Raw genomic sequence first — 23,176 nt, 5'->3', positions numbered from 1 at the left:
TCTTGAGGCCCACACAGGACTTGAGGCCGGGGATGACCTCGTTGTTGAGGCAGGTGGCGTTGAACGACAGAGACAGCTCCTCGGGGAGGTCCCGCACCTCTAGTTCGACCTTCGAGCGGATTTTCTGGGCAGAAAGGGGCAGGAGAGGGTGAGAGCGTAGGCTGGGAGGAAACAGGCCAGTGCCGGGGCTGTCCTCGCAAACTCTCCTGGGCAGCCCCCCCTGGCAGCGCCGGGTGCTGAGGCTCGCCAGAGGCCACCAGGTGTCCCCAGAGCCTGTTTCCTCCCAGGACCCTGCTCCCTCTGCCTGTCTCCTCCTGTGTCTGACCAGCGTCTCGTGGGCGAGCAAAGGGGGAGTGCCAGGCCCAACCCCCCAGGCCAGGAGCACTTTCTCTTCATTTATTTATTTTCTGAGTTGGGACCTCACCCTGTCACCCAGGCTGGAGTGCAGTGGCACGATCCCAGCTCACTGCAGCCTCGACCTCCTGGGCTCAGGCGACCCGTCCGTCTCAGTCTCCTGAGTCGCTGCGGCAACAGAGGCACGTCATCACGCCTGACTAATTTTTTCATTTTTTGGAAGAGACAAGGTCTCACGGTGTCGCCCAGGCAGGTTTCGAGCTCCTGGCCTCAAACGGTTCTCCCGCCTCAGCCTCCCAAAGTGCTGGAGTTACCGGCGTGAGCCCCCACGCCCAGCCCAGATGGCGGCACTTCCTGACCAGTGTTTGCTCACGCTCCCCTTCGACGTGGCTCAGCCCTCTCCTCTCTGGGGCCAGGGCCCAGACCTCCTCACTCTGCCCTGTCACTTCAGGGGGCCCAGCACCTCCTCCGTCTATTCACCCCTCTCTTTCCTTCTATTCCTCTAAGCCCCCAGTCCTGGTCTCGCTGCTCCCTGGCACCCCTTTCTGGGCCACTTCTTCTCAGAGGGCGGGAGGCCTCCCGGGCTGGCCACGGCCTGGCCTCCAGGAGCTCAGCTCGAGAACCAGCCTCCCAGAGCTGAGCCCGGCTGCACAAGCCCAAGGATGTGGACGCCCTGCAGGCCCCTCCACGAGACACTCACCCCGTAGGCATCCACAATGAGCTGGAGGACGTTGCTGGAATCGGCAGACAGAACCCCCACTGTGGTCCCTGGGATGAGCTCGCTGTAGTTCTAGAAAGGAAGTGCAGATGCCCAGAGCTGACTGACGGAAGCCACGGTCTGCAAAAGCCCTGGTAGCCCGAAATGGAGACGGGGGAGGTGTGGGGTGTGGCTCCTGACACTGCCAGGAACACAGCTGGCAGCCTTTCCGCTCCAGGCCGAAGTATAAGCAATGGCTCACACCCCTCAGGCCGCCGAACGACCTCCCCTGCCACCACAGACATCCACACACAGCACAGCCTCTGGTGGGCTCCAGGGTGGGGAAGGAAGGCCCAGAGCGACGTCTTTAGCTCTGGGAAGTGGGTCAGAAGAGGGTCTTTCCTGGCTAGGGACCACGGCCAAGGCTGGCCCAGGCTGGCTCCTCAGGCCAGGCTCGTCCAGGGGAGCCACCCAGGCCCCCCATCACGGGGCCCGCTAGGGGATACCCAAAGGCACAGTCACCTGATAGAGATTGACGACGTTTTCGGTCACCGCGAAGATCAAGTTGATGTTTTTCTGGGACAGTTTCTCAGTCATCAGCCCCAAAGACGGATAATCCTGGACAAAGAGGATGTGGAGGTTAGCGACGTCTCACACACATCCCGAGATGTGGGGCCTCAGAACTTGGTTGATCTGGGCTGTGGCCGGGCAGCGGTGGCACTGAAACCTTCCCAGCCCATGGAGACGCACGGCAGGAAGCGTGAGCAGCGTGCAGCCGACCTGCGAGCTCCAGGGTGGGCGCAGACGCACAGGCCGCTGGTGTCACACAAGCGCCTCTTCCATCCCGCTGGAAGGCAACGCGTTAACGCCACGGGGCAGCCTCCACAGCCAGGCACCGGGCGGGCCTCCTCGGCCTGGCCCGGGTGATCCTCCACCACTCGCCTTGGTCTAGCACCCACCTCTCTCCCTCTTCTTCTCTGCACTGCCCTGGCCCACTCGTTCTCCCATCCGGAGCGGCCTCCCTTTGGGTCTTCCTTCCTCCCCCCCCTTGGGACCCAGCTCAAGCCCCACCAGCTCCAGGAGGCCTCGGTGGCCACCCCAGTCCGTGCTGCGATTTCCTCCCCGGGACACCTCCAGCCCTCATGACGGCGGCCCGTTCAGCACTGACCGTGACCTTTGTGTCATTGGTAAGAACATAGGTCCTGTCTCCTCCACTAGACCAGAAGTCCCCTGAGGGCAGGACCATACACGGTCTATTTCCCTCGGACCCTGGCCCAGTGCCCTGCCTGGGCAAGCTGCCAAAGGTTCTCCACTTGCCTACCGCCTGGTGGCACTCAACTTGGGCACGGCTGCCACCAAGGTGCTCCAGGACACGGGGGTGGCAGCAAATCGCGGACATGTCCGTGGGGTCCTAGACCTCCCGGGGAGCTCACGAGACCTCCAGCCCAGTCTCCTGCCTTTGCAGATGTGCCTTGAAGCCGCCTATGTGAGGTGAGTCAGGGTCTCTCTCTGTCACCCAGGCTGGAGTGCAGGGGCACGATCCCAGCTCAGGCAATCCTGCCACCTCAGCCTCCAGAGTAGCTGGGACTACAGGCAACATGCCACCACGCCCGGCTAATTTTTTCAATTTTTTTAGAAACAAGATCTCACTCTGTTGCTGAGGTTGGTCTGGAACTCCTTAGACTGAGCAATCCTCCCACCTCGGCCTCCCCAAGTGCTGGGACGACAGGTGTGAGCCACCACGCCCAGGCCCTGTTTCTGTTTGAACTCCTTCCCTCTCAGTTAAGCTTTTGCAGCCAGTTAAACTAAGGCATGAGCCATCTCACACCTCCACTAAATCCCCCTGAGCTTTCTTTCTTCTGCACTAAGTGACTCTGAGCCCTTTCATCATTTCCCCAGGACCTGCTCTCCATGCTTTTGAATAATTTTCTCTTGTTTTCCTCTGTCTTCTTTCAATAACCATGCATGAGCATGGTATTCCGAGAAGGGGCTGACCCAGGTGGGGAGGAGGTCCTGCTCCCCAGCTGGACCTGCCATCCTGGATGCCACACCGCTGCTGCTGCTGGTGGTGGCAGTGAAGACAGTGACAGTGCTGACCACCATCCGGGCCAGCTCTTGTGGTTGTGCAGGCTGTGCCCCAGAGAGGGTTGTCCAGTTGGCAGGGCACAGGGGCAGGTGGAAACCCCAGACCGCACCCTCCCCAGAGGAAAGGCGGCCACGTGGACATTCACACCAAGACTCCGCCTGCGCTGGGGCAGCCCCGGCCATGGGGATCCGCGGCCACAGGTGATGCCAGAGAGCTCACCATGGAGGTGGAGGCCGCGTAATGGTTGTCACGGCCCACGTGGCACCGGCCGTCGTTGGGCTGCACAATGCCTGCCAGTCTCCCATCCAGAGCTATGTGAGTCTTGGCGTCAGTGGTGAACACCAGCAGGTGGGAGGCATCGTTTCTCCAGCCGATCTTCTCCTGTCAGAAGAAAGAAAAAGTCAGAAGAGACAGTGCAGGTTCAGCCGCATCATTGGTGGAGAACAAAGACCTGAGGGCTCCCTGGAGGAGGGGCCGGACAAGCTGAGGTGGAGAAGCCCAGACCACAGCCTTGCAGCTCAGAGGTGTCTGCTCCCCCAGGAAAACAGCCTCTGACTCGTGAAGCAGCTGAGTGATGCCTTCGCCAGCCCCAGACACAGCTCTTCCAGTGACTGCCTAGAAATCACAGCAGACACGGAGCCCAACTGAGCTGGAAGAAATGCACCTGAACGTCTGCCCGCTCTGCTGAGGCTGCGTTCCCCCAGCCTCCACGCTCAGGCAATTCCCGAGAAGGTGGGGAGCTGCTCTCCCCACCAAGCATCTGGGACCACAGAGGCCCAAGGACATGCCAGCTGTGACCCCCGGGGAGCAGACACAGGCAGATGCCACGCGTGTCCAGAGCCATCTGTCACCACACCATGCAAATTCTGCTTAGCCCCTGGCTCTTATCTCACACCAGAAAGCCCCAGGGTCAAGCCACTCCCTCCCCCATCTTGATCGGTGCCAGCCACACCTGGGGCTCCCTGCCCTCCAGACTCACATCACAGACGGTGGCTTGCATGATGGCATCAAAGCCACCTTCTGGGGCGTCTCGGTTCCGCGACACGCTCTGCTTCTGGACCTCCTCATTGAAGCGGGTCACCTGGTCGGTGAGTGTCAGCACGTGCTTGTAGCCAAACATGGGTAAACAGGTGGTCTTCATGCTGGAAAGGGGTTGGGAGATGAGGCAGATGCCCCCTGGCACAGGCATCGTGGGGACGGGGTGGGAAGGACCAGGGGTGCATGCAGGCCGCGGTGTGCCCAGGCCAGTTCCAGACAGCCACAGTCGCCCGACAGTTCAGACTCCAGCCCCTCAGGTTACCTGAGGCATCCACCACCCATGCCTCCAGCTAGCCTAGAGGGTGAGAGAGTAAGCTGGCTGGCACAGGAGCACACGCCTGCCATCCCAGCACTTTGGGAGGATCGCTTGAGCGCAGGGATTCGAGACCAGCCTGGGCAGCAAAGACCTCGTCTCTCCAAAAAAAAAATGTTTAAATTAGCCAGGCATGGTGGTGCATGCATATAGTCCAGTGACTCATGAGGCTGAGGAAGGAGGATCGCTGGAGCCCAGGAGCTCGAGACCAGCCTGGGCAACATAGCGAGATCTCGGTTCTACAAAAAACTTGTAAAAATTAGCCAGGCATGGTGGGGCGTGCACCTGTAGTCCAAGCTGTTCAGGAGGCTGAGGCAGAAGGATTGCCTGAGCCCAGGAGATCGAGGCTGTGGTGAGCCGTGATCGTGCCACAGCACTTCAGCCTGGGCAACAGAGTGAAGCATGAAACCAGACTGCCTGGGGTTCAAATCCCAGCTCCCCCTTTTACTAGTCATGGGGTCTTCGGCAAGCCTTTCTGAACCTAACTTCTGAAAATGGGGAATCGAGTAGGGATTGCTATCACCTTATATGTAACACTTCCCTAAAGTAACAATAAAGCAAAATTCCATCAATAAGTTAAGGACCCTGAATTATCAATAAATTGATAGGCCAGGTGCACTGCTCATATCTGTCAGCCCAGCACTTTGGGAAGCTGGGGCAGGAAAATCACTTGAGCCCAGGAGTTCAAGACCAGCCTGGGCAACAGAGTGAGGCCTTGTCTCTATAAAAAAATTTTAAAATTAGCCAGGCATAGTGGCACATGCCTATAGACCCAGTTACCCAGGAGGCTGAGGCGGGAGGATCACTTGAGCCCAGAAAGTTGAGGCTGCAGTGAGTTATGATTGCACCACTGCCCTCCAGCCCAGGTGACAGAGGGAGAACCTTCTGAGAGAGAGAGAGAGACAGAAACAGAGGGAGAGAGAAAGAGAGAGATGCCACACAGGAGCATTTCTACCATCGGCCAGGATATTTAATTGATAGCTGATATTGTTACTGGGGAAACTTACAGCCCAGGCAGAAGGTTAAAAGCCACATCACATAACTTTGAAAATGAAAAAGTAAACTTGCTCCTTGCCTGGTTCAGCAACCATCATTTTATTTTATTTTATTTTATTGTTTTGAGTTGGAGTCTCACTCTGTCACCCAGACTGGAGTGCAGTGGCCGCTCCCGGCCACCGCAGCATCGACCTGCTGGGCTCCGGCGATCCTTCCGCCTCAGCCTTCCAAGTAGCCGGAACTACAGGCATGCGCTACACGCCCGGCTGATTTTTTGATTTATTGTAGAGATGAGGTCTCGCTGCCTAGGCGGGTCTCGAACCCGCGGGCTCAGGCAATCCACTCACCTCAGCCTCCCAAACGCACAGGATTACAGGCTGAGTCACTGAGCCTGGCAGCAACCATCAACTTAAAGTGTTATAATACATGGATTTGCATAGTCTCCACCAGCCAAATAAATAAGCCATTCAGCTGTAAGCCAAAGTGTCAACCAGAGGCACACCAATTTACAGACCATTAGAGGGTTCAATAAGTGTCATTTCCACCCTCTTCTCTTCCTCCAGAACTAAATATCTTGAATCTTAACCCTACAGGATGCACAGCCTTGATGGTGAGGACACAGTGACAGCAACAATGGAATCAATCCTCCCAAAACCGTAATTCTTCTGCTTATGCATGCGTCGACCAGGCCTTTGAAGGCTCTCTGAACCCACCCTACAAAAACCACATCCAAGCCCCTTTCCCTCCCGTCATCCTTCCTTTCCTCCTCTGTGTTTGTGTCTGAGAACAAGAAGCTGACGAACCTTCCTCCCAGGTCTCCAAACAGCCCTTGGACTCGACTGACACAGTTCTCCAGATGAGCAGGCTGGTCCATTCCCCAAACAGGGAGACCCAGGTAGGGAGAATCCGGGGTTTGACCAGAGGCAGCCAACACAGCCACCCTGAGCCAGAAACAGGAGCCAGCACCCGGCCCTGCCTGCCAGGGGTGGAGGGGAGGGGCGCCGTCCCAGCTCCCTGGGGAGGGACTCACTCATAGCAGGGGTTCCGGAGGGCCTCTGGTGGCGAGATGTACATGTAAGGCGACACGGGCTTGTCCACAAAGGCCCCGAAGCCAACGCGCAGGTTGCTGGTGAGTCTGCGCATCTGCACGGCCAGCTGGGTGCCCAGGTTCTGGATGCTCCATAGGTCGTCCTTCATGGAGTAGGACAGGTCCATCAGGTAGTAGATGTCCACAGGGTAGTCCTCCACCTGCCGCACGTGGACAGAGAAGGTCTTCGAGTCATCTGGAAGGCAGGGGATGTTAGTTTCCCTCACGTTCTCCCTCTGAGACAGAAGAAAAGAAGGGGAGGTGGGAGGGGGAAGAGAGGGAGGAAGAAGAAGAGGAAGAGGAAGAAGACGGGACTGACCTGGCCACATTTAGGACTGAGTCGTGGCTCAATCAAAGTCCTGATCCCTCCCCCCTCCCTTGCAATTCCATTCCGTGTCTCATCTCTTGACTCTCCTGTGGTTAATCTCATCTTTTCCATCCTAAGATTTCCCACCACCTTTAACCCTCTAGGCCCCCAGGGTCTACACTGTGAGTCACAGAGGTGTTGGCAGTTGCAACACTGCAGACTCTGTCAAGACAGCAACTGAGGACTACCCAGTCCTGGGTCCCACCACACCTAACGCTGCCTGGCACATGGAGCTCTCTCTTAAATCCCTGTGGGTTTAAGTGGAAAGTTAAAATCCCTGCTTCAGAAAGCCTGTCTTCTGGCCTGACCCTTCCTTCCTCTGAAGGCACCCATGTGGTCTGGCCCCACGCCCCTGCCCCAACCCCGCATGGGAAAGGGGCTTCCCGTTGCTTTCTCGTCCTACATCTCATCTGCACTCAACACAGAGCTGCAAGCCGGGGGGGAAGAAGAAACACGCATGGCTTGGCACACCTGCTATGCCAGAAAGGTTAAGCAACAGGGCGAAGCCAAGGTCAAATGGCTACTATATGGGAGAGTCGAGATCCACACTCTGAGCTTCCGACTCAAGCCCTGACCCCCTTGATTTTCTCCCATTCTCCCACCCGTACCTCCTGCCTTCCTCCTCTCCCCACACATCTCCGTCCTGTGCTCTGCCATCCCAAAGGACCCTGCTCAGCCTTCTGCCTCACCCATCCCAGGTCTCTCCCTGAGATGAGCCCCAGCCCTACCTGGCCGGAGCCGGAGTGCAATCCTCTGGGGACTGACTTGAGTGACCTGGGAGCCGTCTCCAGAGCCTTTGTCACTGAGGGGCCTAGCCTCCAGGACCTGAGCCTCGCTGACCGGGAACTCAATGGACTTTGGGGCACAGTTGTCCTTCAGCAGATTCTCCTTCAGGTCACAGCGGGGTGTACCCGGCAGCAGGGCCTACGAGACAGGAGCCCATGGGAAAGACCCATCAGAGCCTGGCCCCCTCCCAGTGGCCTGGCCTCTGCCCAGCACTTTGGAGCTAAACCAGCATCGAGCAATTGGCACTGTCCTTCCTGGGATACCCCCAAGGACTGTTGCACAGGAAGGGGGCGTTAAGGTCTCCCGAAGGCCTGTCCATGGACCAGGAGCTGGGAGAGGCCCGTGTAGTGAGATGCCTGGTGGAACAACACATGTCAGACTGGGGACTGGAACTCATTTGTGTGGCCCAAAATCAACTCAGTGGGTCTCAACCTTCATTTGGGAGTCTTTCGCATTTTAATGGGGTGGTGGGGGGGGTAAAAGACGAAGTCACGCTGTGTTATCCAGGCAAGTCTTAAGCTCCTGACCTCAAGCGACCCTCCTGCCTTGGCCTCCCAAACACTGAGATTACAGGTGTGAGCCACCATACTCAGCCTTAGCCATCATTTTGTTAAATAAAATGCAACTGAATAGAATAGAAAATTTTAAGTGTATAAATAGTAAGTGTTGTTTTCCGAAGCAGTTATGTATTGTGGAGTGGGCTATAGCACATGTAACAAACGATGTTCAGTCCAATGTGTTTCTTTCTGTAGGTCAGGGTCAAACCACCTGGATGCCGCTGTGTTAGACCCTGGTCAGGCTGGGAGGTCCATGAGGGCAGGGCAACCCACCCAGGACTGACCACAAAGGTGAGGGGGCAGGCGGTGCCAGGTGGGGTGAGAGACAGGAGACAGTGAGGCTGGGCGGACAGGAGCGGACCAGGAGCCTCACCTGGCCTGGCCTTGCACACCAGCCTCCTAAGGTGAATCACTCAGCTTCCTCCACGGTCACATGGGGACAGTGCTAGCTCCTCCCTCTATTCTTAGAGTCCTCAAGAATCCCACAGACAAGCCGGATACAGTGGCTCATGCCTGTCATCCCAACACTTTGGGAGGCCAAGGTGAGAGGATTGCCTGAGCCCAGGAGTTCCAGACCAGCCTGGGCAACACAGCAAGACTCCATCTCTACAATAGATCAGAAAATTAGCCAGGCGTGGTGCGTACGCCTATGGTCTCAGCGACTCGGAAGGCTGAGGTGAGAGGATGACCTGAGCCCAGGTCAAGTCTCCAGTGAGCCGTGATCGTGCCACTGCACTCCAGAATGAGACTTTGACAACAACAGCAAATCCCAAAGACAGGTACTGAGTTCCAGTCTCCCAAGATGAAAAGTTCTGGAGATGGGCGGTGCAAATGGCTTCCCAGCACTGTAAAGGTGTTTCCTCCACTGAATGGTATGCTTAAAAGGGGTTGAGATGGCAAATTCTGCGGTATGTATATTTTACTACAATAAAAATTCCTTAAAAATATTATAATAACGTCCCCTCCCTCCCTGGCACGTGGGTCTTAATAAGACAATGCACATGATATGCACAGCACAGTACCTGGCATATAGCAGGTGCTCAATACATGTGAGCTGTGATTATGAGATGCTTAATCAATACTTCCTGGTTAAACTTATTAAGCATGCTCTCCACAACTGGAGAAAATGTCACAATGCAGGGCAGCTGACCGAGCCGATCCTGTCTCTTCCACTTCCTCCTTCACCCTGGACAAGGAACAGACTGAGCTCCTCCCAAAAAAGCCCACGTGTGTCCCATGGCTCCAGGGCTCTGTGTGCTTGCACCTGAAGGCTGCCTGGGGCATGCTGTCCTGGGGAGAACACTGGAAGTCAGGAAAGAGCATCCACCCTAGGCCTGCCACCCAGGAGCCCATGACCTCGGCCAATCACTTGGGACAGATCTCCTCACCTGTCCCACAGGCCGGTTAGATGACACACTGTTTCCAACCCACGCCTGCTCTGACATTTGGCAAATTCCACCAGCTCTGTGTGGGCATGGCCACGAGGGCTTCTTGGCAGATTGAAGGGAGGGGCCAGGAAGCTGGAAAACCCCTCGCTGGACCTATTCCACCGCGCCTAGGCTGTCAGGCTCTCACCTGGCCCCCACCTCCCCAACAGCCACTTCCAAAAGTCAGCCGGATAACCTGTACTGACGTCCCAGAACACTAGCATTGGCAAGTATTGAGCATTTACTGAATGTCAGTGTTGTGACAAGCACTTGGCGTGGCCTACTGCAACCGTCCTCACACTTCTGCAGTGCTGGAACTGTCTTACACTACAAGTGAGGAACCCGAGGCTTGGCATCTTTACACATGGAGACCGCGAGCTCACAGGCAGGAAACCCAAGGCTTGGGGACTTTACTCATGGGGACTCCAGGCTCAACAGGAACAGCAGCCAAGGCTTGGGGACTTTACACATGGAGACCCTGGGCTCACAGGGAGGAAGCCGAGGTTTGGGGACTTTACACACAGGGACCCTTGGTTCACAGGGAGGGAACCCAAGGCAGGGGGGCTTTACACACGGAGACCTTGGGCTCACAAGGAGGGAAGCCGAGTCTTAGGGACTTTAGACATGGAGACCCCGGGCTCACAGGCAGGGAACCCGAGCCTTCCAGAAGTTAAGGAACATGCCCAAAGCTGCAGAACTAGGAAGTGGCTGGATGGAGATGCCCACTGGCCTGTCCGGCTGTAATTATCCCATAAAGTGTTTTTATTGTGCCCAGCAGGTCAAGGCTGCAGAGGCTGTGAGTGTGCCACTGCACTCTAGCCCAGGTGACAGAGTGAGACTCTGACTCAAAAAAATAATAATAACAATAACAATAAAATAAAATAAAATTGGGGCTCAGCACCACTTTGGGAGGCTGGGGCAGGAGGATCACTTGAGGCTAGGAGTTTGAGACCAGTCTGGGAAACATCGTGAGACCTAGTCGCCACCAAAAAAAGGTGTTTTTATTGCGTTCTGTACATGGTGTGAGTCAGGACAGAGACGCAGAAGCTGGAAGGGAAGGAAGGTCCTAGGAGGAACCACAGCAAAGAACGGCCCAGGTAGAGACAGAACAAGATGGGCATGGGAAAGAGTGAGAGGGGAGGGGACATACTGCCTCCTCACAACCTCTCCCCCCACGTCCCCACCCCCCGCCATGTCACCTGGCAGTCACATGACAGCAAAGGGACTGGGCCACACAGAGCCACCCAGACTCAAAAACTCTAAGGCCCACAGCTGGGCATAGTGGCTCATGTCTCTAATCTCATCACTTTGGGCGGCTGAGGCAGGAGGACGGCCTGAGCCCAGGAGTTCGAGACCAGCCTGGGCAACATAGTGAGACTTCGTCTCTACAGATAATCAAAAAATTAGCTGGGCATAGTGGCGGTGATCGCCTGTAGTCCCAGTTACTTGGAAGGCTGAGGCAGAAGGATCACCTGAGCCCAGCAGGTCAAGGCTGCGGTGGCTCTGAGCGTGCCACTGCACTCCAGCCTGGGCAGCAGAGTGAGACCCCAACTCAAAAACAAGACGAAAAACACTGAAGCCCCAAAGTCCCCGATGCTTGAAGTCTCTCTCTTTCTGGGGCCCAGCGGCTCCAACAGCTGAAGGGCTTCCCCATGTGGAGGGAACGTGTGTGACATCAGCGTCAGGAGGACAACCCCGACCCCGGCAGAAGGCGACAAGAGCCGCTGGGAGGCAGGAGCCTCCTCCTTTCTCTCCCAGCGTCACGGAGAGGTGGGTACAGAAATGTCCTCGATGGTGGGAGCAGGTAATACGATGTCACCTTCCTGGTAGCACATATGCCAGTGGGGACGACACAGACTCTCACAATCCTTACGAAGATGGGACTCTCTGCCCAGCTCTGGCTGAGGACCTCAGCTCTGGCTGAGATGGCAGCAGGGAGAGCTCAGGGCAATTCAGACCTGATGCCCAGACTCCCTCACCCTGCCCGCCCATCCTCCCTTTCTCCCCAGGAAGCAGGGTCCTTCCTGCTGGGTCTCTGATTCCAGCTGCCCCGGAGAAAACTTCTCCAAAAACACAGTGACGGGAAAGACCAAGGCACTGCGGGGAGCAGATCCTCTGCGGACCATGACGGATGCTGAGGGAGAGAGCAGGGACGGGGACCCGGAGACAGCATGAGGGTGGCAAAGCCACATGGGCCTTCAGAGGGAGGGGATAGTTGAGGGATTTCCTGACTCCATTTTCTTTTCTTTTCTTTTCTTTTCTTTTGAGTTGGAGTCACACTCTGTCACCCAGGCTGGAGTACAGTGGCACACTCCTCATGGCCACCACAGCCTCGACCCGCTGGGCTCAGGCGATCCTTCCACTTCAGCCTTCCAAGTAGCTGGAGCTACAGGCATGCACGGGCATGCACCACCACGCCCAGCTAATTTTTTGATTTATTGTACAGATGAGGTCTCGCCAAGTTGCCCAGGCTGGTCTCAAACCCCTGACAGGCATGAATTGCTGTGCCCGGCCATGACTCTGTTTTCTAACTTGGCCATCCCACTGAGGAGAGGGTTTGCTAGGACGCACCGATAGTCCTCATGGTTTGTTATGAATTGCCTTACAAAAATTAAACACTGAAAAACAAGACGGCCTCCCTCCCTCCTCTGCGGTCACTGACATCAGCGGTCAGGGACATGACAGGCCTGGTCATCAGCCAAGCTTTCTCGTGAGAGCCTCCTGCCCCCAAAGGGTGCCCAGGTGGAGACCTCAACACCCTGGGTCGGGTTCCCTTTCTAGAACCCAGGCTGAGAAGGTGGAGGCAATATCTCCAGAGAAAGAGCCAGAAGGAGGGTGGGTGTTACGGCTCCAGTTCCCAGGGAAACCAGATGTCACACAGAGAAGGCAAAAACGGCCAAGACTTGAGAAGGTCTGAGGTGGGTGGCCCGTGCAAACTTATGAAATGGCCTCCCATTCCCAGGAGGGTGACACACTCTCAGGACTGTCCCTACCCATCCCATTTTGGAAGCTGGGAAAGTCCTGCACGAATAATGGTCGTTCTCCTGCCCGAGGTTGTTATCCTGAAGGCTGAGTGTGAAACGCTCTCAAAACGGGAAAATCTCAGTGTCTGTCATCCAGATAAGGCAGTGTCTGCCGGATACGGCAAAAATGAACGCAGGCAACAACAAGGTGACACTTTTCTACAATGACAGGATCCCTGCTGCCGTGTGCACCTTCCCCTTGGAGAGGCAGGACAGTACACCCCGAGTGCCACCAAACCTCAAAATGAATTCACATTGGGATCTTTACTGACGCATCTGGCTGGGACAGGAAGCCCTTCGAACACCCTGAGTGAGAAGGACAGAAGGGACAGAAGGAAAGCGGAGGAGAAAAGGAAGGCGTCTCTTTACAGTTGTCGGGCCTTGTGCCTCTCTGTTTGCAAAGAGAGAACTCTTCACATTATACTTTTGGGTTTTTTTTACAGGCAGGGTCTCACCCTGTCGCCCAGGCTGCAGTGCAGTGGCGAGATCACAGGTCACCGCAGCCTCACTCCTGGCCCCAAGTGATCCTCCTGCCTCGGCCTCCCAATGTACTGAGATTACAGGCCTATGCCTTTTTTTTGTTTAACAAGACTACACTGGAGCGAAACTCTCAAGATGGACATTGTGCTCCAGATTAAAAGTAAGTAGAAAAAAAAGAACAGCAAAGAAGGAAGAACAAAATTGTGTTAGTGACTAAGAACAAATATAAGTAGGGAGCAGTACCCTCCCCAGATTTACAGACCAGAGGCAACATGCTGCTCCAGCTGTGTCAGCATCCAGCCCTCCGAGAACACACCCTGTGCAGATGGACCCAAAACCCCAAGCTCATCCACACTGGCCGGTTTTTCCTACCACCCAGCCAAGCTCGTGCTGCACACACCCAGGAGCGGATCCCCCAGGACCAAGGGGAATGCTGAGCCCAACCAGCTGTTTCTCCAGGCACTGCCAGCCTGCCGGAACAGCCAAGGCCAGGCAGGCGGACCCTCAGAGGACTCCAGGGCTCCGTTGCTTGGCCACTACACACAGAATGGACCGGCGGTTCGCCAAGGCCCTTTGGCAATTAGACTTGGCCATGCAGGGGTAGCCCTGCTCTCCCTGGGACAAAAACAGCCGTGATGCTTGGGTCACCATTGGGGGCTCCCCTACCATCCATACTGGACTCCCTCCCCTCACTGGCTTAGGGACAGTGTAGCCATGCCCTAAACCCTTGGTCGCCCTGCTGCCATGCTCACTTGCCATCCTCACGAGAAACACCTCATGGACTTCAGCCTTCCTCTGATAGCCTCTCCTGTTCTGGCTGCAGCCGTTTTCTTGCAGCTGTGCCCGCCACCAGCCTGGTCCTGCCCTGCACCCTTCTCTCTGCCTTCCTCCCTGCTGGACCCCAGAAATCTGATTCACCACAGTCACCCGTAAACAGGAGGGGGGACCCCAAAAAGCCCGAACTTTATTAAAAATTGTGTGTTTATTCCTACAGTCACCCTCCAAGCACTCTCTGTGGGATACAATACACGCATCAAGACACTTTTCCACTGCTCCAAACAGTTTTTGAGCTCATCCACGTTGATGTCTTTTGATGCTATCTGCTGGGTTTTGTTTCACCTCTTCCACATCGGCAAAACATTTTTTCATCCAGGGAAACAAGAAAAGTCGCTCGGGGAGAGATCGGCGAATAGGGAGGATGGAGCACAGCGTGGGGGGGGTCATGCCATCTGTTGATTTGTTGGTCAAAAACTGCTGAACATTCAACGTGGTGTGGGCAGGTGCGGTTGGAAATCCCCCATCAGGAAATGGGCAAATGCGGAAAGAGTCTCCAAAAAAGGTTTCCTGAAGCTGGACACAGCCTCCCCCAACAAAGACCAGCTGGTCCACAGATGCTGATGGGTTCCTAGAACACCCGCCTAGTGGGGAAGCTGGTGCTAAAAGGGGCCCGCCCTCCAAAAGATAATTCCGGGGTTTTTTGGGTCCCTCCTTCTGCTCTACACTGGCATCGTCGAAATCTGGTCACGTGACCGCCGGGCTTCGTCTGGAGGGACCTCAGCCCATCCCAGTCTCACGGCCAGTGCAGAGCAAGGGGGCGAAACGGGGTTGCAGGCAGACAGACCCACCCTCCAAGAGGGCTTTCCCCCGGGCTCTCTGGGCCAGGGTTGCCTGTATCTTCTCTCTCTTTGGAGTCAAAAGGAGGCAAGGCCGGGAATCATCCTTGAGGGACGCTAGGTGCCAGCCCGACTCCCCGCTGCTCTCGCAAGCCTCAGACCACCCAAACCAGGCCAGGCCCCTCCCGTGCGGCAACCTGTCTTCCTGGCTCGGCTGCAGAGTCCCAGCTTCCTTGTGAAAGAAGCTTAACAACATTATGAGAGCGACCAAAAGGGGGAGGACGGCCACGTGCCTCAGAGGGGAGGAGGACCCACCTGGCCCCTCACCCCGCCAGGCCTCAAGGAACGTTTCATTTGCTAAATGAAGTCAATGTGGCCCAGATGTTGGGCAGCTGCCCCTGGAAGCACAGAGGCCAGAGCTGCATGAGCAGCCGGCCTCCACTGTCCTGAAGCATGGAGGCAGCCTCTACTGTCCTGACAGCGCGTGCAGCCAGCAGCCCCCATGGAGCCCACAAACACAGCATCCCGGCTCCCACTCTTCTCCTCACCTCTCCCCCCACCTCCCTGCCCACCAGGGAGGCCGATCTGGACCCCAGGCCGGGCTGGAGTGTCATCGACTGCTGAGGACAGGGTCTTGCCCGCACAGAGGGTGTCTCAGGTGGCAAGCAGCAGCCAGGCCAGGAGCGCAGGTAAGCACCTGCCACTGTGACTCAGCCCAGACTCCTTCATCATGGGATCTCCAGCCTCATCCACCCCACCCCCACCAGCTCTCGCCAGCTCCCAATTTCCACCCCAGCCACAAACATAGCTGTTTCCTCAGACACACTCATTCCCCAGGGCCCCAGACACCACACACCCACTGCCCAGACACAGCTAATCCTTCCCTGTGTCCCATCCTCAGCACGTGGGTGGCTCCCTCCCTCAGGACACCTGTGAGAAGGAGGGAGGGCTGGAGAGGAGGGGAAGAAAGAGGAAAAGTTCAGCGTGGGCCACCATCAGAGAAAAGGCAGAGGAAGGACCCTCTGACTGAACACCCCAAACACCCACACAAGGTTCCTCTTTCATGGCCTTTCTCAAATTCTAGGCTGGGCACAGTGGCTTATACCTATAATCCCGGAACTTTGGAAGGCCGAGGCTGGAGGCTTGCTTGAGCCCAGGAGTTTGAGACTAGCTTGTGCAATATAGGGAGACGCCCGTCACTATAAGAAATGCAAAAATCAGCCGGGCATGACGGTGTGCGTCTGTAGTCCCAGCCACTCTGGAGGCTGAGGCGGGAGGATCACCTGAGTCCAGGAGGTTGAGGTGGTGGTGAGTTATGATCATGCCACTGCAATCCAGCCTGGGCAGCAGAGTGAGACCCCGACTCAAATAAACATAAAAAAATTCTATGGAAAGAAAGTGAGTCGCATCCCCTCCTACCTGTGCCCGGGCTGCCTCTGCTTTGACACACAAGGCCACGTTCCTGGAATTTTTCACCCCCACAAAAAGCAAGCTGGATGTGCAACAGGGCAGCCCACAGTGAGCCCAGAAGCCCAGCCACAGCTCTAGGCCCAGGCTGTGCGGTGGGCCCCGTGATCATCCCAGCCACGTTCCCCATGACACTCCTTACCCCCACAGTGGGAGGCAGTCATCCTGGGTTTGCCCAGGGCCCAGGGGCTGTGTGCTTAGCAGAGAGGAGCTAACCCCGTGGGAGAGTTTCTGCCCAACAGCGGCTGCATCTTGGGGGACAGCAGGGCCAGGGTCTGTCCTTACCTCATCGGAGCACCAGGCACACATGGGACTCACGGCCAGACACTGCTGGCAGGAGCCCACCCCTCGCGTGGCGCAGATGTTTGGCCCTGCAGGAGAGACACAGGCATCAGCCCCAGCATGGCTCAAAGGACCCTGCCCGCCCTGTCCCTGCTGGCTCACCCACCTCCCGGGTCTCCAGCTCTCAGGCCTTGGAGGCTGAAGCAACCCCATCCAGGTTGCTCAGTTGCCATGTGGGCCTCCAATGGACCCAGCTTCAGGAAGGCCCCAAGATGCCCAGCAGGTCTCCTGCTCCCTGGGTGAGAGCCCACGCGACTGTAACCCTGTCCCTAAGCACTAGTCCCCTGCCCTGTGGTGTGGAAGCCTTGGGTCTGGAGGCGTTGGTTCAAGACTCCGTCGTCTCCTCCCACCCCGCCCAACACACAGACAGGGGAACAGACATGGTTTCCATCCGCTCGTTCCTATTAGACATTTCTTTCCAAGACAATGAATTTGTCAGCCTCTTTCTTCGGCCTCAGACTCTGGGGGGATGTTTGCACAGACCTGACCACCAAGGAACATGGGTGCCCACAAACACACCCTAGCCATACCATAGACATCTACCAAACATACTTGTTTCAGAAACAGAGTCTGGCTCTGTTGCCCAGGCTAGAGCACGGTGGCATGATGATAGCTCATTGCAGCCTCGAACTCCTAGGCTCAAGTGCTCCTCCTGTCTCAGCCTCCCACATGGGCACACCTGGCTCATTTATTTTTATTTTTATTTTTTGTGGAGACGAGATCTCACTATGTGGCCCAGGCTAGTCTCAAGTGAGCCTACTGCCTCAGCCTCCCAAAGCACTGGGATTACACGTGGGAGCCACCGCACCCAAACACAGGACATTGGTAAAAAGGAAGGAGAATAAGGACAGGCAGGAGATACACATCCCCGCCCTCAGCTGATGAGGCCACAGTGACAGCAGGTGACACCAGGTGACAGCTCGGCTGGACCACGAACCCAAGTCTCAGATCATAACTGAGGGAAAGGCTTTAAGTAACTACAGATTTGATGCCTATGCGGTACAAATGAAAATTTCTCAGAGGCCCAGAGAACTGGCAGTGTCTTCTCTGCATGTCTCAGCGAGCCTCTCAGTCACTACCCAGGGGATCCAGACTCAGATGCAAGAACAGAAATACACAGCCTCAGTCGGTCAGTGGGGGGGCTCGGTGGCCGAGTCCCCCTGGCCTGTGAGGGGAAAACAGCAGCTTCTGGAATCTTCTCAAGCCTCCCCAGGCCTGGATCTTGGACTCCAAGCACAGAATGCTCGGGGGTAGGGGGCACAGAAATGTTAGGAGAGGCCGGCTGACATAAACCAGAAAAACTCAGCATGCTGGGGTCAAGTGTGTGAGGCTTGTGTGTGAGTTCTGAATGCTCTTCTCATGAACTGTGTCATGACCTTAGTACACCACCAAGAGCCATTCAAAAGTGAGCGGTACCCACTCCAGCAGAGGCAGAGTAGAGGCCAGGAAGGTGCACCAGAACAGCCCCGAGAGGCTCAGCCAGGAGGTTAAGCCCAGGAGTCCGCCTGGGTGGAAGCAGCCGTCCTCTCTGCTGGCCTGGCTCAGCAACCTTCCTGGCCAGGTGAACTCCTCTCCCGCCATGCCCAGGGAGGCCTTTTCCAACAGCAGAAGCAGAATGTAGCCAGGCGCAGAGGCTCACGGTTGTCATCCCAGCACTCTGGGAGGCCAAGGTGGGAGGACTGCCTGAGCTCAGGGGGTCGAGACCATCCTGGGCAACTTGGCAAGACCTCATCTCTACACTAAATTAAAAAATCAGCCAGGCGTGGTGGCACATGCCTGTGATTTCAGCTACTTGGAAGGCTAAAGCAGAATGGTCACCTGAGCCCAGCAGGTCGAGGCTGCGGTGGCCACGAGCGTGCCACTGCACTCCAACCTGGGTGACAGAGTGAGACCCCGATTCAAAAATAAAGCAAAATGTGGGAGATTCATACTTCCCCATGACAGTTGCTTTATGCATTTTCTAAAGGGGCCCCCTTTGCCCCCAGCTGGTAAGACCAATAAATCTATTTTTGGGAAAACCATCCTGCTCACTGAGGTGTTTCTCAGTGTCCCCCAAATTTCTATTGAGCTAAATGCCCAGGTCCATTTTGCTACAGTGAATTCTCTGCCTCCTGACACAAAGACGCACTCAGCAAATGAGTGCACACGCACACACACACACAAGATTGTTAAGAAAACTTCTACAAAATTTGGAAACAGGCATGATGTGATGCTGGGTGTTGACTAGTAGACCTGCCATGCTTAGGGATTCTCTGATTTTTCTAGCAACGTGTACCTCTGCTTGATATGTTACAAGAACAGAAGTTAACTTGTAGAAAACCAATAACAATGGAAATGGTTCTTGATGACAGCAATGTATATGATGCTTACCCAACAGCAATGCCAGTGATTTCTGTCTGGGAGAAAATGTAACCCCTGAAGGTTAGGGTGTACTGCCTTGAAGAGCATTAGCCAGTTTTGAATCTATTATCTAATTCATTTCAGCATTCCTTTGACTGGCCAACTATCCAATCTCCCTTCCTTAAATTCTCTTTTGAACTAGTCCTGACAAGTTACTGGTTCCCTCATTAAGCTGAATAAAAACTTTTTATGTACTTATATATTTTTGAGTTGGAGTCTCACTCTGTCGCCCAGGTTGGAGTGCAGTGGCACACTCACGGCCACGTCAGCCTCGACCTGCTGGGCTCTGGAGATCCTTCCATCTCAGCCTTCCAACTAGCCGGAACTACAGGCACGTGCCACCACACCTGGTTCTTTCTTGAAATTTATTGTAGAGATGAGGTCTTACCAAGTTGCCCAGGCTGGTCTCAAACCCATGGGCTCAGGTGGTCCTCACACCTTGACCTCCCAAAGTGCTGAGATCACAGGCATGAGCCACCGCACCCAGCTGAATAAAATCTTTGACACATTTATGTCACAGTTGCATGGGAATTACACCCTCACCTCTTTTAAAAAGCTATTTCAACAGTATCCACATCAGGGCCCCCCTAGGAGGTAGAGCAGCCTAGCTGGACAGAAACACACACCATCAGGAGACAGTGATCCTGAGTGAGTGGCCCACTCACAGCGTGGCACCGGGTAAGCCATGTAACCCCTCCCAGCCTCAGTTTCTTCCGTTCTAACATTCCTGCCACATTGCAATTACTCACATATGTGCCTTACGAACACTGACAGCCAATGGAGTTGAAGTCCCTCGACGCCTGCCTGCCCTGCCCCGCCCAGCCGTGGCTCTTGCTCAGTAATGGATTCGTTCCAAAAACGTACTGGAACAAGCTGGAAGGGCATGGACTAGGCCAGGTCTTTTTTTTTTTTTTTTTTTTTCCTTTTTTTCTGAGTTGGAGTGTCACTCTGTGGCCCAGACTGGAGTGCAGTGGCCGCTCCCAGCCACCGCAGCCTCAACCTCCTGGGCTCCAGCGATCCTTCCGCCTCAGCCTTCCAAGTAGCTGGAACTACCACGCCTGGCTAATTTTTTGATTTATTGTAAAGATGAGGTCTCGCCAAGTTGCCCGGGCGGGTCTTGAACCCGCGGGCTCAGGCAATCCACTCACCTCGGTCTCCAAAGCGCGGGATTACAGGCTGAGCCACCGAGCCCGGCTAGGCCAGGTCTTTAAGCAACTGAGCTGGCTTCTCAAAATTCTGCATTAGATTCCAACATAAAACACATAAACTGGGTGGGATGGCTCCTCAGAAAAGTTAAACTTTTATAACTCTCCCAAAACACCAGATCATACATGGAATCCTTGAGGCATGCCTGGAAGCCCTGGCTTTCCTAGAGCTTTGAGTCTGTCTAACTTCAAAGGCCTTGCCCAACTCTAAATTCTCTGTTTATTGGCTTTTGTTTGTTTCTTTCTTTCTTTTTTAGTGACAGGGTTTCTCTCTGGAGTACAGTGGTGTGGTCACAACTCACTGCAACCTCGAATTCCTGGGTTCAAGTGATCCTCCCAGCCCAGCCCCCCATCCCTCCAGGAGCCGGGCCTGCAGGTGCATGCCACCACACCTAGCTACATTTTGTTAAATTATTATGATTTTTGAAGCGATAAGGTCTTGCTAAGTTGCCCAGGCTGGTCTCGAGCTCCTTGCCTCAAGCCATCCTCCCACCTCGGCCTCTCAAAGCCCTGGGATGACAGGCACGAACCACCACGCCCTGCCATACTTCTAAAATCCAACAGGTGGAATGCCACTGTCAGTCAGTGAGTGGCCTCTGGGGCTCTTCCCTCTGACTCGACCACAACTTTATCTCGCGGACAGATGTGAAGATTGCAGGGTGGGAATTACGGCACTGGTCCCAGGCCTGGCCCTAAGCATCAAGGACACGCTCAAGGCGGGGCAGCCCTGAGCCTCCTGAGGTGTGTCATGGAAGAACGCGGTCACTAGATTCAGAATTCCGAATGCCCAGAACAGACCACGCAACCCAAGGCTCTTCCCCACAAGGATGACCTGAACTCTCAGCCCTGCCATGGCTCCCTCCCCAGCAGACATGGATAGAGCCTCTCTTTCCGGTCCCATAGGGAGCTCTGAGGGGTCACAGCCTGAACGCTTTCGGGTGCCTCCCTCCTTTTCTGGGGTTACCCCATGGGGGATACTTCTGGACATAAATGCCACAGGGACAGAGGCACACAGAGAGCCACAGGACCACCAGCCGTGAGCCACTGGGCACTGCCTCTTACTTGTTTAGGCTCTTTCTGGTCTATCCATTTACCCATCCATTCGTTCTCAAGTTAGCGTTCCCCACGAGGCCTTGACTCGCAGCCGCAGTGGAAAGCCTTGCCAGACACAAGATTAATCCCAGCAGGACCCTCCCCAGGGAACAGGCAGCCCCTGACCCCAGAGGACAAAGTGAGTCGCCGCTGTTCCTCAGGAAGTCGTGCCCAGGGGGTCATGGTCACCCCGCTCCCGATCTTGGAGGAATCACAGGTGGATTTTGTGAGTGCCGGTGATACCTCCCATGAGACCCCCAGCCAGGTCTTGCCACCAGGACAGGCTCCCTGGAACGCCGTGGCCCACTGACTCATAATCACTGCGACAGACCACGCAGATTCCGTGAGCTGCAGCTCCGAGGCCTCTCCTCCCTCCCCAACATATGGAAGGAGTTTGGGCCTCTGCTCCCAGTCATTCATAAAGCCCACGTTCCCGCCCAGCCTTTGGGGCCCTGGCTCAGCCCTGCTGGAGAAGGGTGACTCTTCACTAAAACGTCTGCAAAAGAAGGGACAGCCCCCACCACCTTCCCTCTAACAGTGGGCTGGCCCTGGTCCTCACAGGGCGATTGCAAAGATTCCACGAACCAGTCCCTGTAAAGCTCAGAAAGTACTTCATAAACGCTGCTGCAACTGTCGCTGTCTTTGTTTTTACTGCTGCCGTTTTTACCTTGAGTCTCACGTTGTTTCGGGCGCATGAATGTCTCACTTTATTTTTTCCTGGATGACACCAGGACAGTCCCGCAATCAGGACTGATGGGACACCAAACAGAAAAGTTAAGTGCACCCTGAACAGTGGTGGAGGGTGGAGCCAGGAAGCAGCGGGGCAAAATGAGTAATGGTCAAATCTGGCTCCTCCAGGGAGTCAGGAATATTCGTGTTCAAAATCCAATCGAGGAGAAATGGCCAAGGAGGGAAGGCCACTCAGAAAAAGTCGGATGACGCCAGCCAAGAAGTTTGCCTGGAAAGTAGAAGGCCACGCCTGCAGTCTGGCACAACCGCCTGCATCCCAGACCCGGGACAGACCAAGGGTGGGAAAAACAGAGGGAGAAAGGCAGCACGGAAGGGCGTGGCACCAGTGGAAGCCGTCATGCGTCAGTGGGGCTGTTTGGAAGATGCGTCGTCCAGCGAGACAGGATGTCAGGATGCAGGAACTGGTCACCCTAACAGGCCTGGGGACTTCAGCAGAGGCTCCATCAGGGGGAGAGGCGATCAGTGGGAAGGCGGGACAGCCGCACTGCAGACACCGTGAACCTCTCGCACTGCCCGCCAGGGAGGGGCTCCCACCCTGTCCTCAGCCCTGCCCCTGACCTTTGACTGGCCACATCCCAATGGCTCCTGAGGGCACTGGGTGATGACTCAGATGGTGCCTGGTCTTCCACTGTGATCACCTGGCTGTGACTCAACGGAGCTAACTACCCTGTGTATGTGCAAGTGGCTTTTCTAGAGTAAGTTGATTAAAACTTTTCTTTTACTTCTGCTCTTTCCTTGGACAGAGCAGCAGCTAAGAAACCCGCGGAAGGGAACAGAGACAGGAAGGCAGAGCTCAAGGTAATACACGCCTCTGTGCTCTGGGCAGAACGTCCCAGGAAGCCTCGCCCAAAGCAGTGGGGAATCCAGCTACCACATTCATCAGATCCAAGATGATGGATGGAGGAAATATCCTTGTTTCAGAGACTTTACACTGTTTTTCAAAAAGTGTATCAGAAAACCAGGTGCAATGGCTCACACCTATAATCCCAACACTTATGGAGGCCAAGGCAGGAGGACCGCCTGAGCCCAGGAGTTGAAGACCATCCTGGGTAACAAAGTGAGATCCTATCTCTACAAAAGTTAAAAAAACTAGCCA

General features: G+C 55.4%; 1 protein-coding gene across 1 annotated transcript in view; it reads right to left on the bottom strand.

The window, feature by feature from the left end:
• LOC103250564 (integrin beta-3-like) overlaps window positions 1-16,660 on the bottom strand; it is a gene marked incomplete at its 3' end in the record, with an annotated part of 16,671 nt that extends 11 nt beyond the window's left edge. Inside the window, exons 1-8 of the mRNA XM_008049155.1 lie at window positions 16,577-16,660; window positions 7,667-7,862; window positions 6,515-6,767; window positions 4,117-4,279; window positions 3,357-3,518; window positions 1,574-1,669; window positions 1,055-1,144; window positions 1-124 (exon numbers count right to left, since the gene is read on the bottom strand). The exon at window positions 1-124 is cut by the window's left edge and continues 11 nt beyond it. Of these exons, the coding sequence (XP_008047346.1) occupies window positions 1-124; window positions 1,055-1,144; window positions 1,574-1,669; window positions 3,357-3,518; window positions 4,117-4,279; window positions 6,515-6,767; window positions 7,667-7,862; window positions 16,577-16,600 (1,108 nt within the window). The remainder of the gene's footprint in view (window positions 125-1,054; window positions 1,145-1,573; window positions 1,670-3,356; window positions 3,519-4,116; window positions 4,280-6,514; window positions 6,768-7,666; window positions 7,863-16,576) is intronic.
• Between the last annotated feature and the right edge of the window lie 6,516 nt (window positions 16,661-23,176).

The sequence above is a fragment of the Carlito syrichta genome, unplaced genomic scaffold, assembly GCF_000164805.1.
Source record: "Carlito syrichta isolate Samal-C Ts95f unplaced genomic scaffold, Tarsius_syrichta-2.0.1 Scaffold130618, whole genome shotgun sequence".
Lineage (NCBI taxonomy): Eukaryota > Metazoa > Chordata > Mammalia > Primates > Tarsiidae > Carlito > Carlito syrichta.
This window is presented reverse-complemented; position numbering and strand designations above follow the sequence as displayed.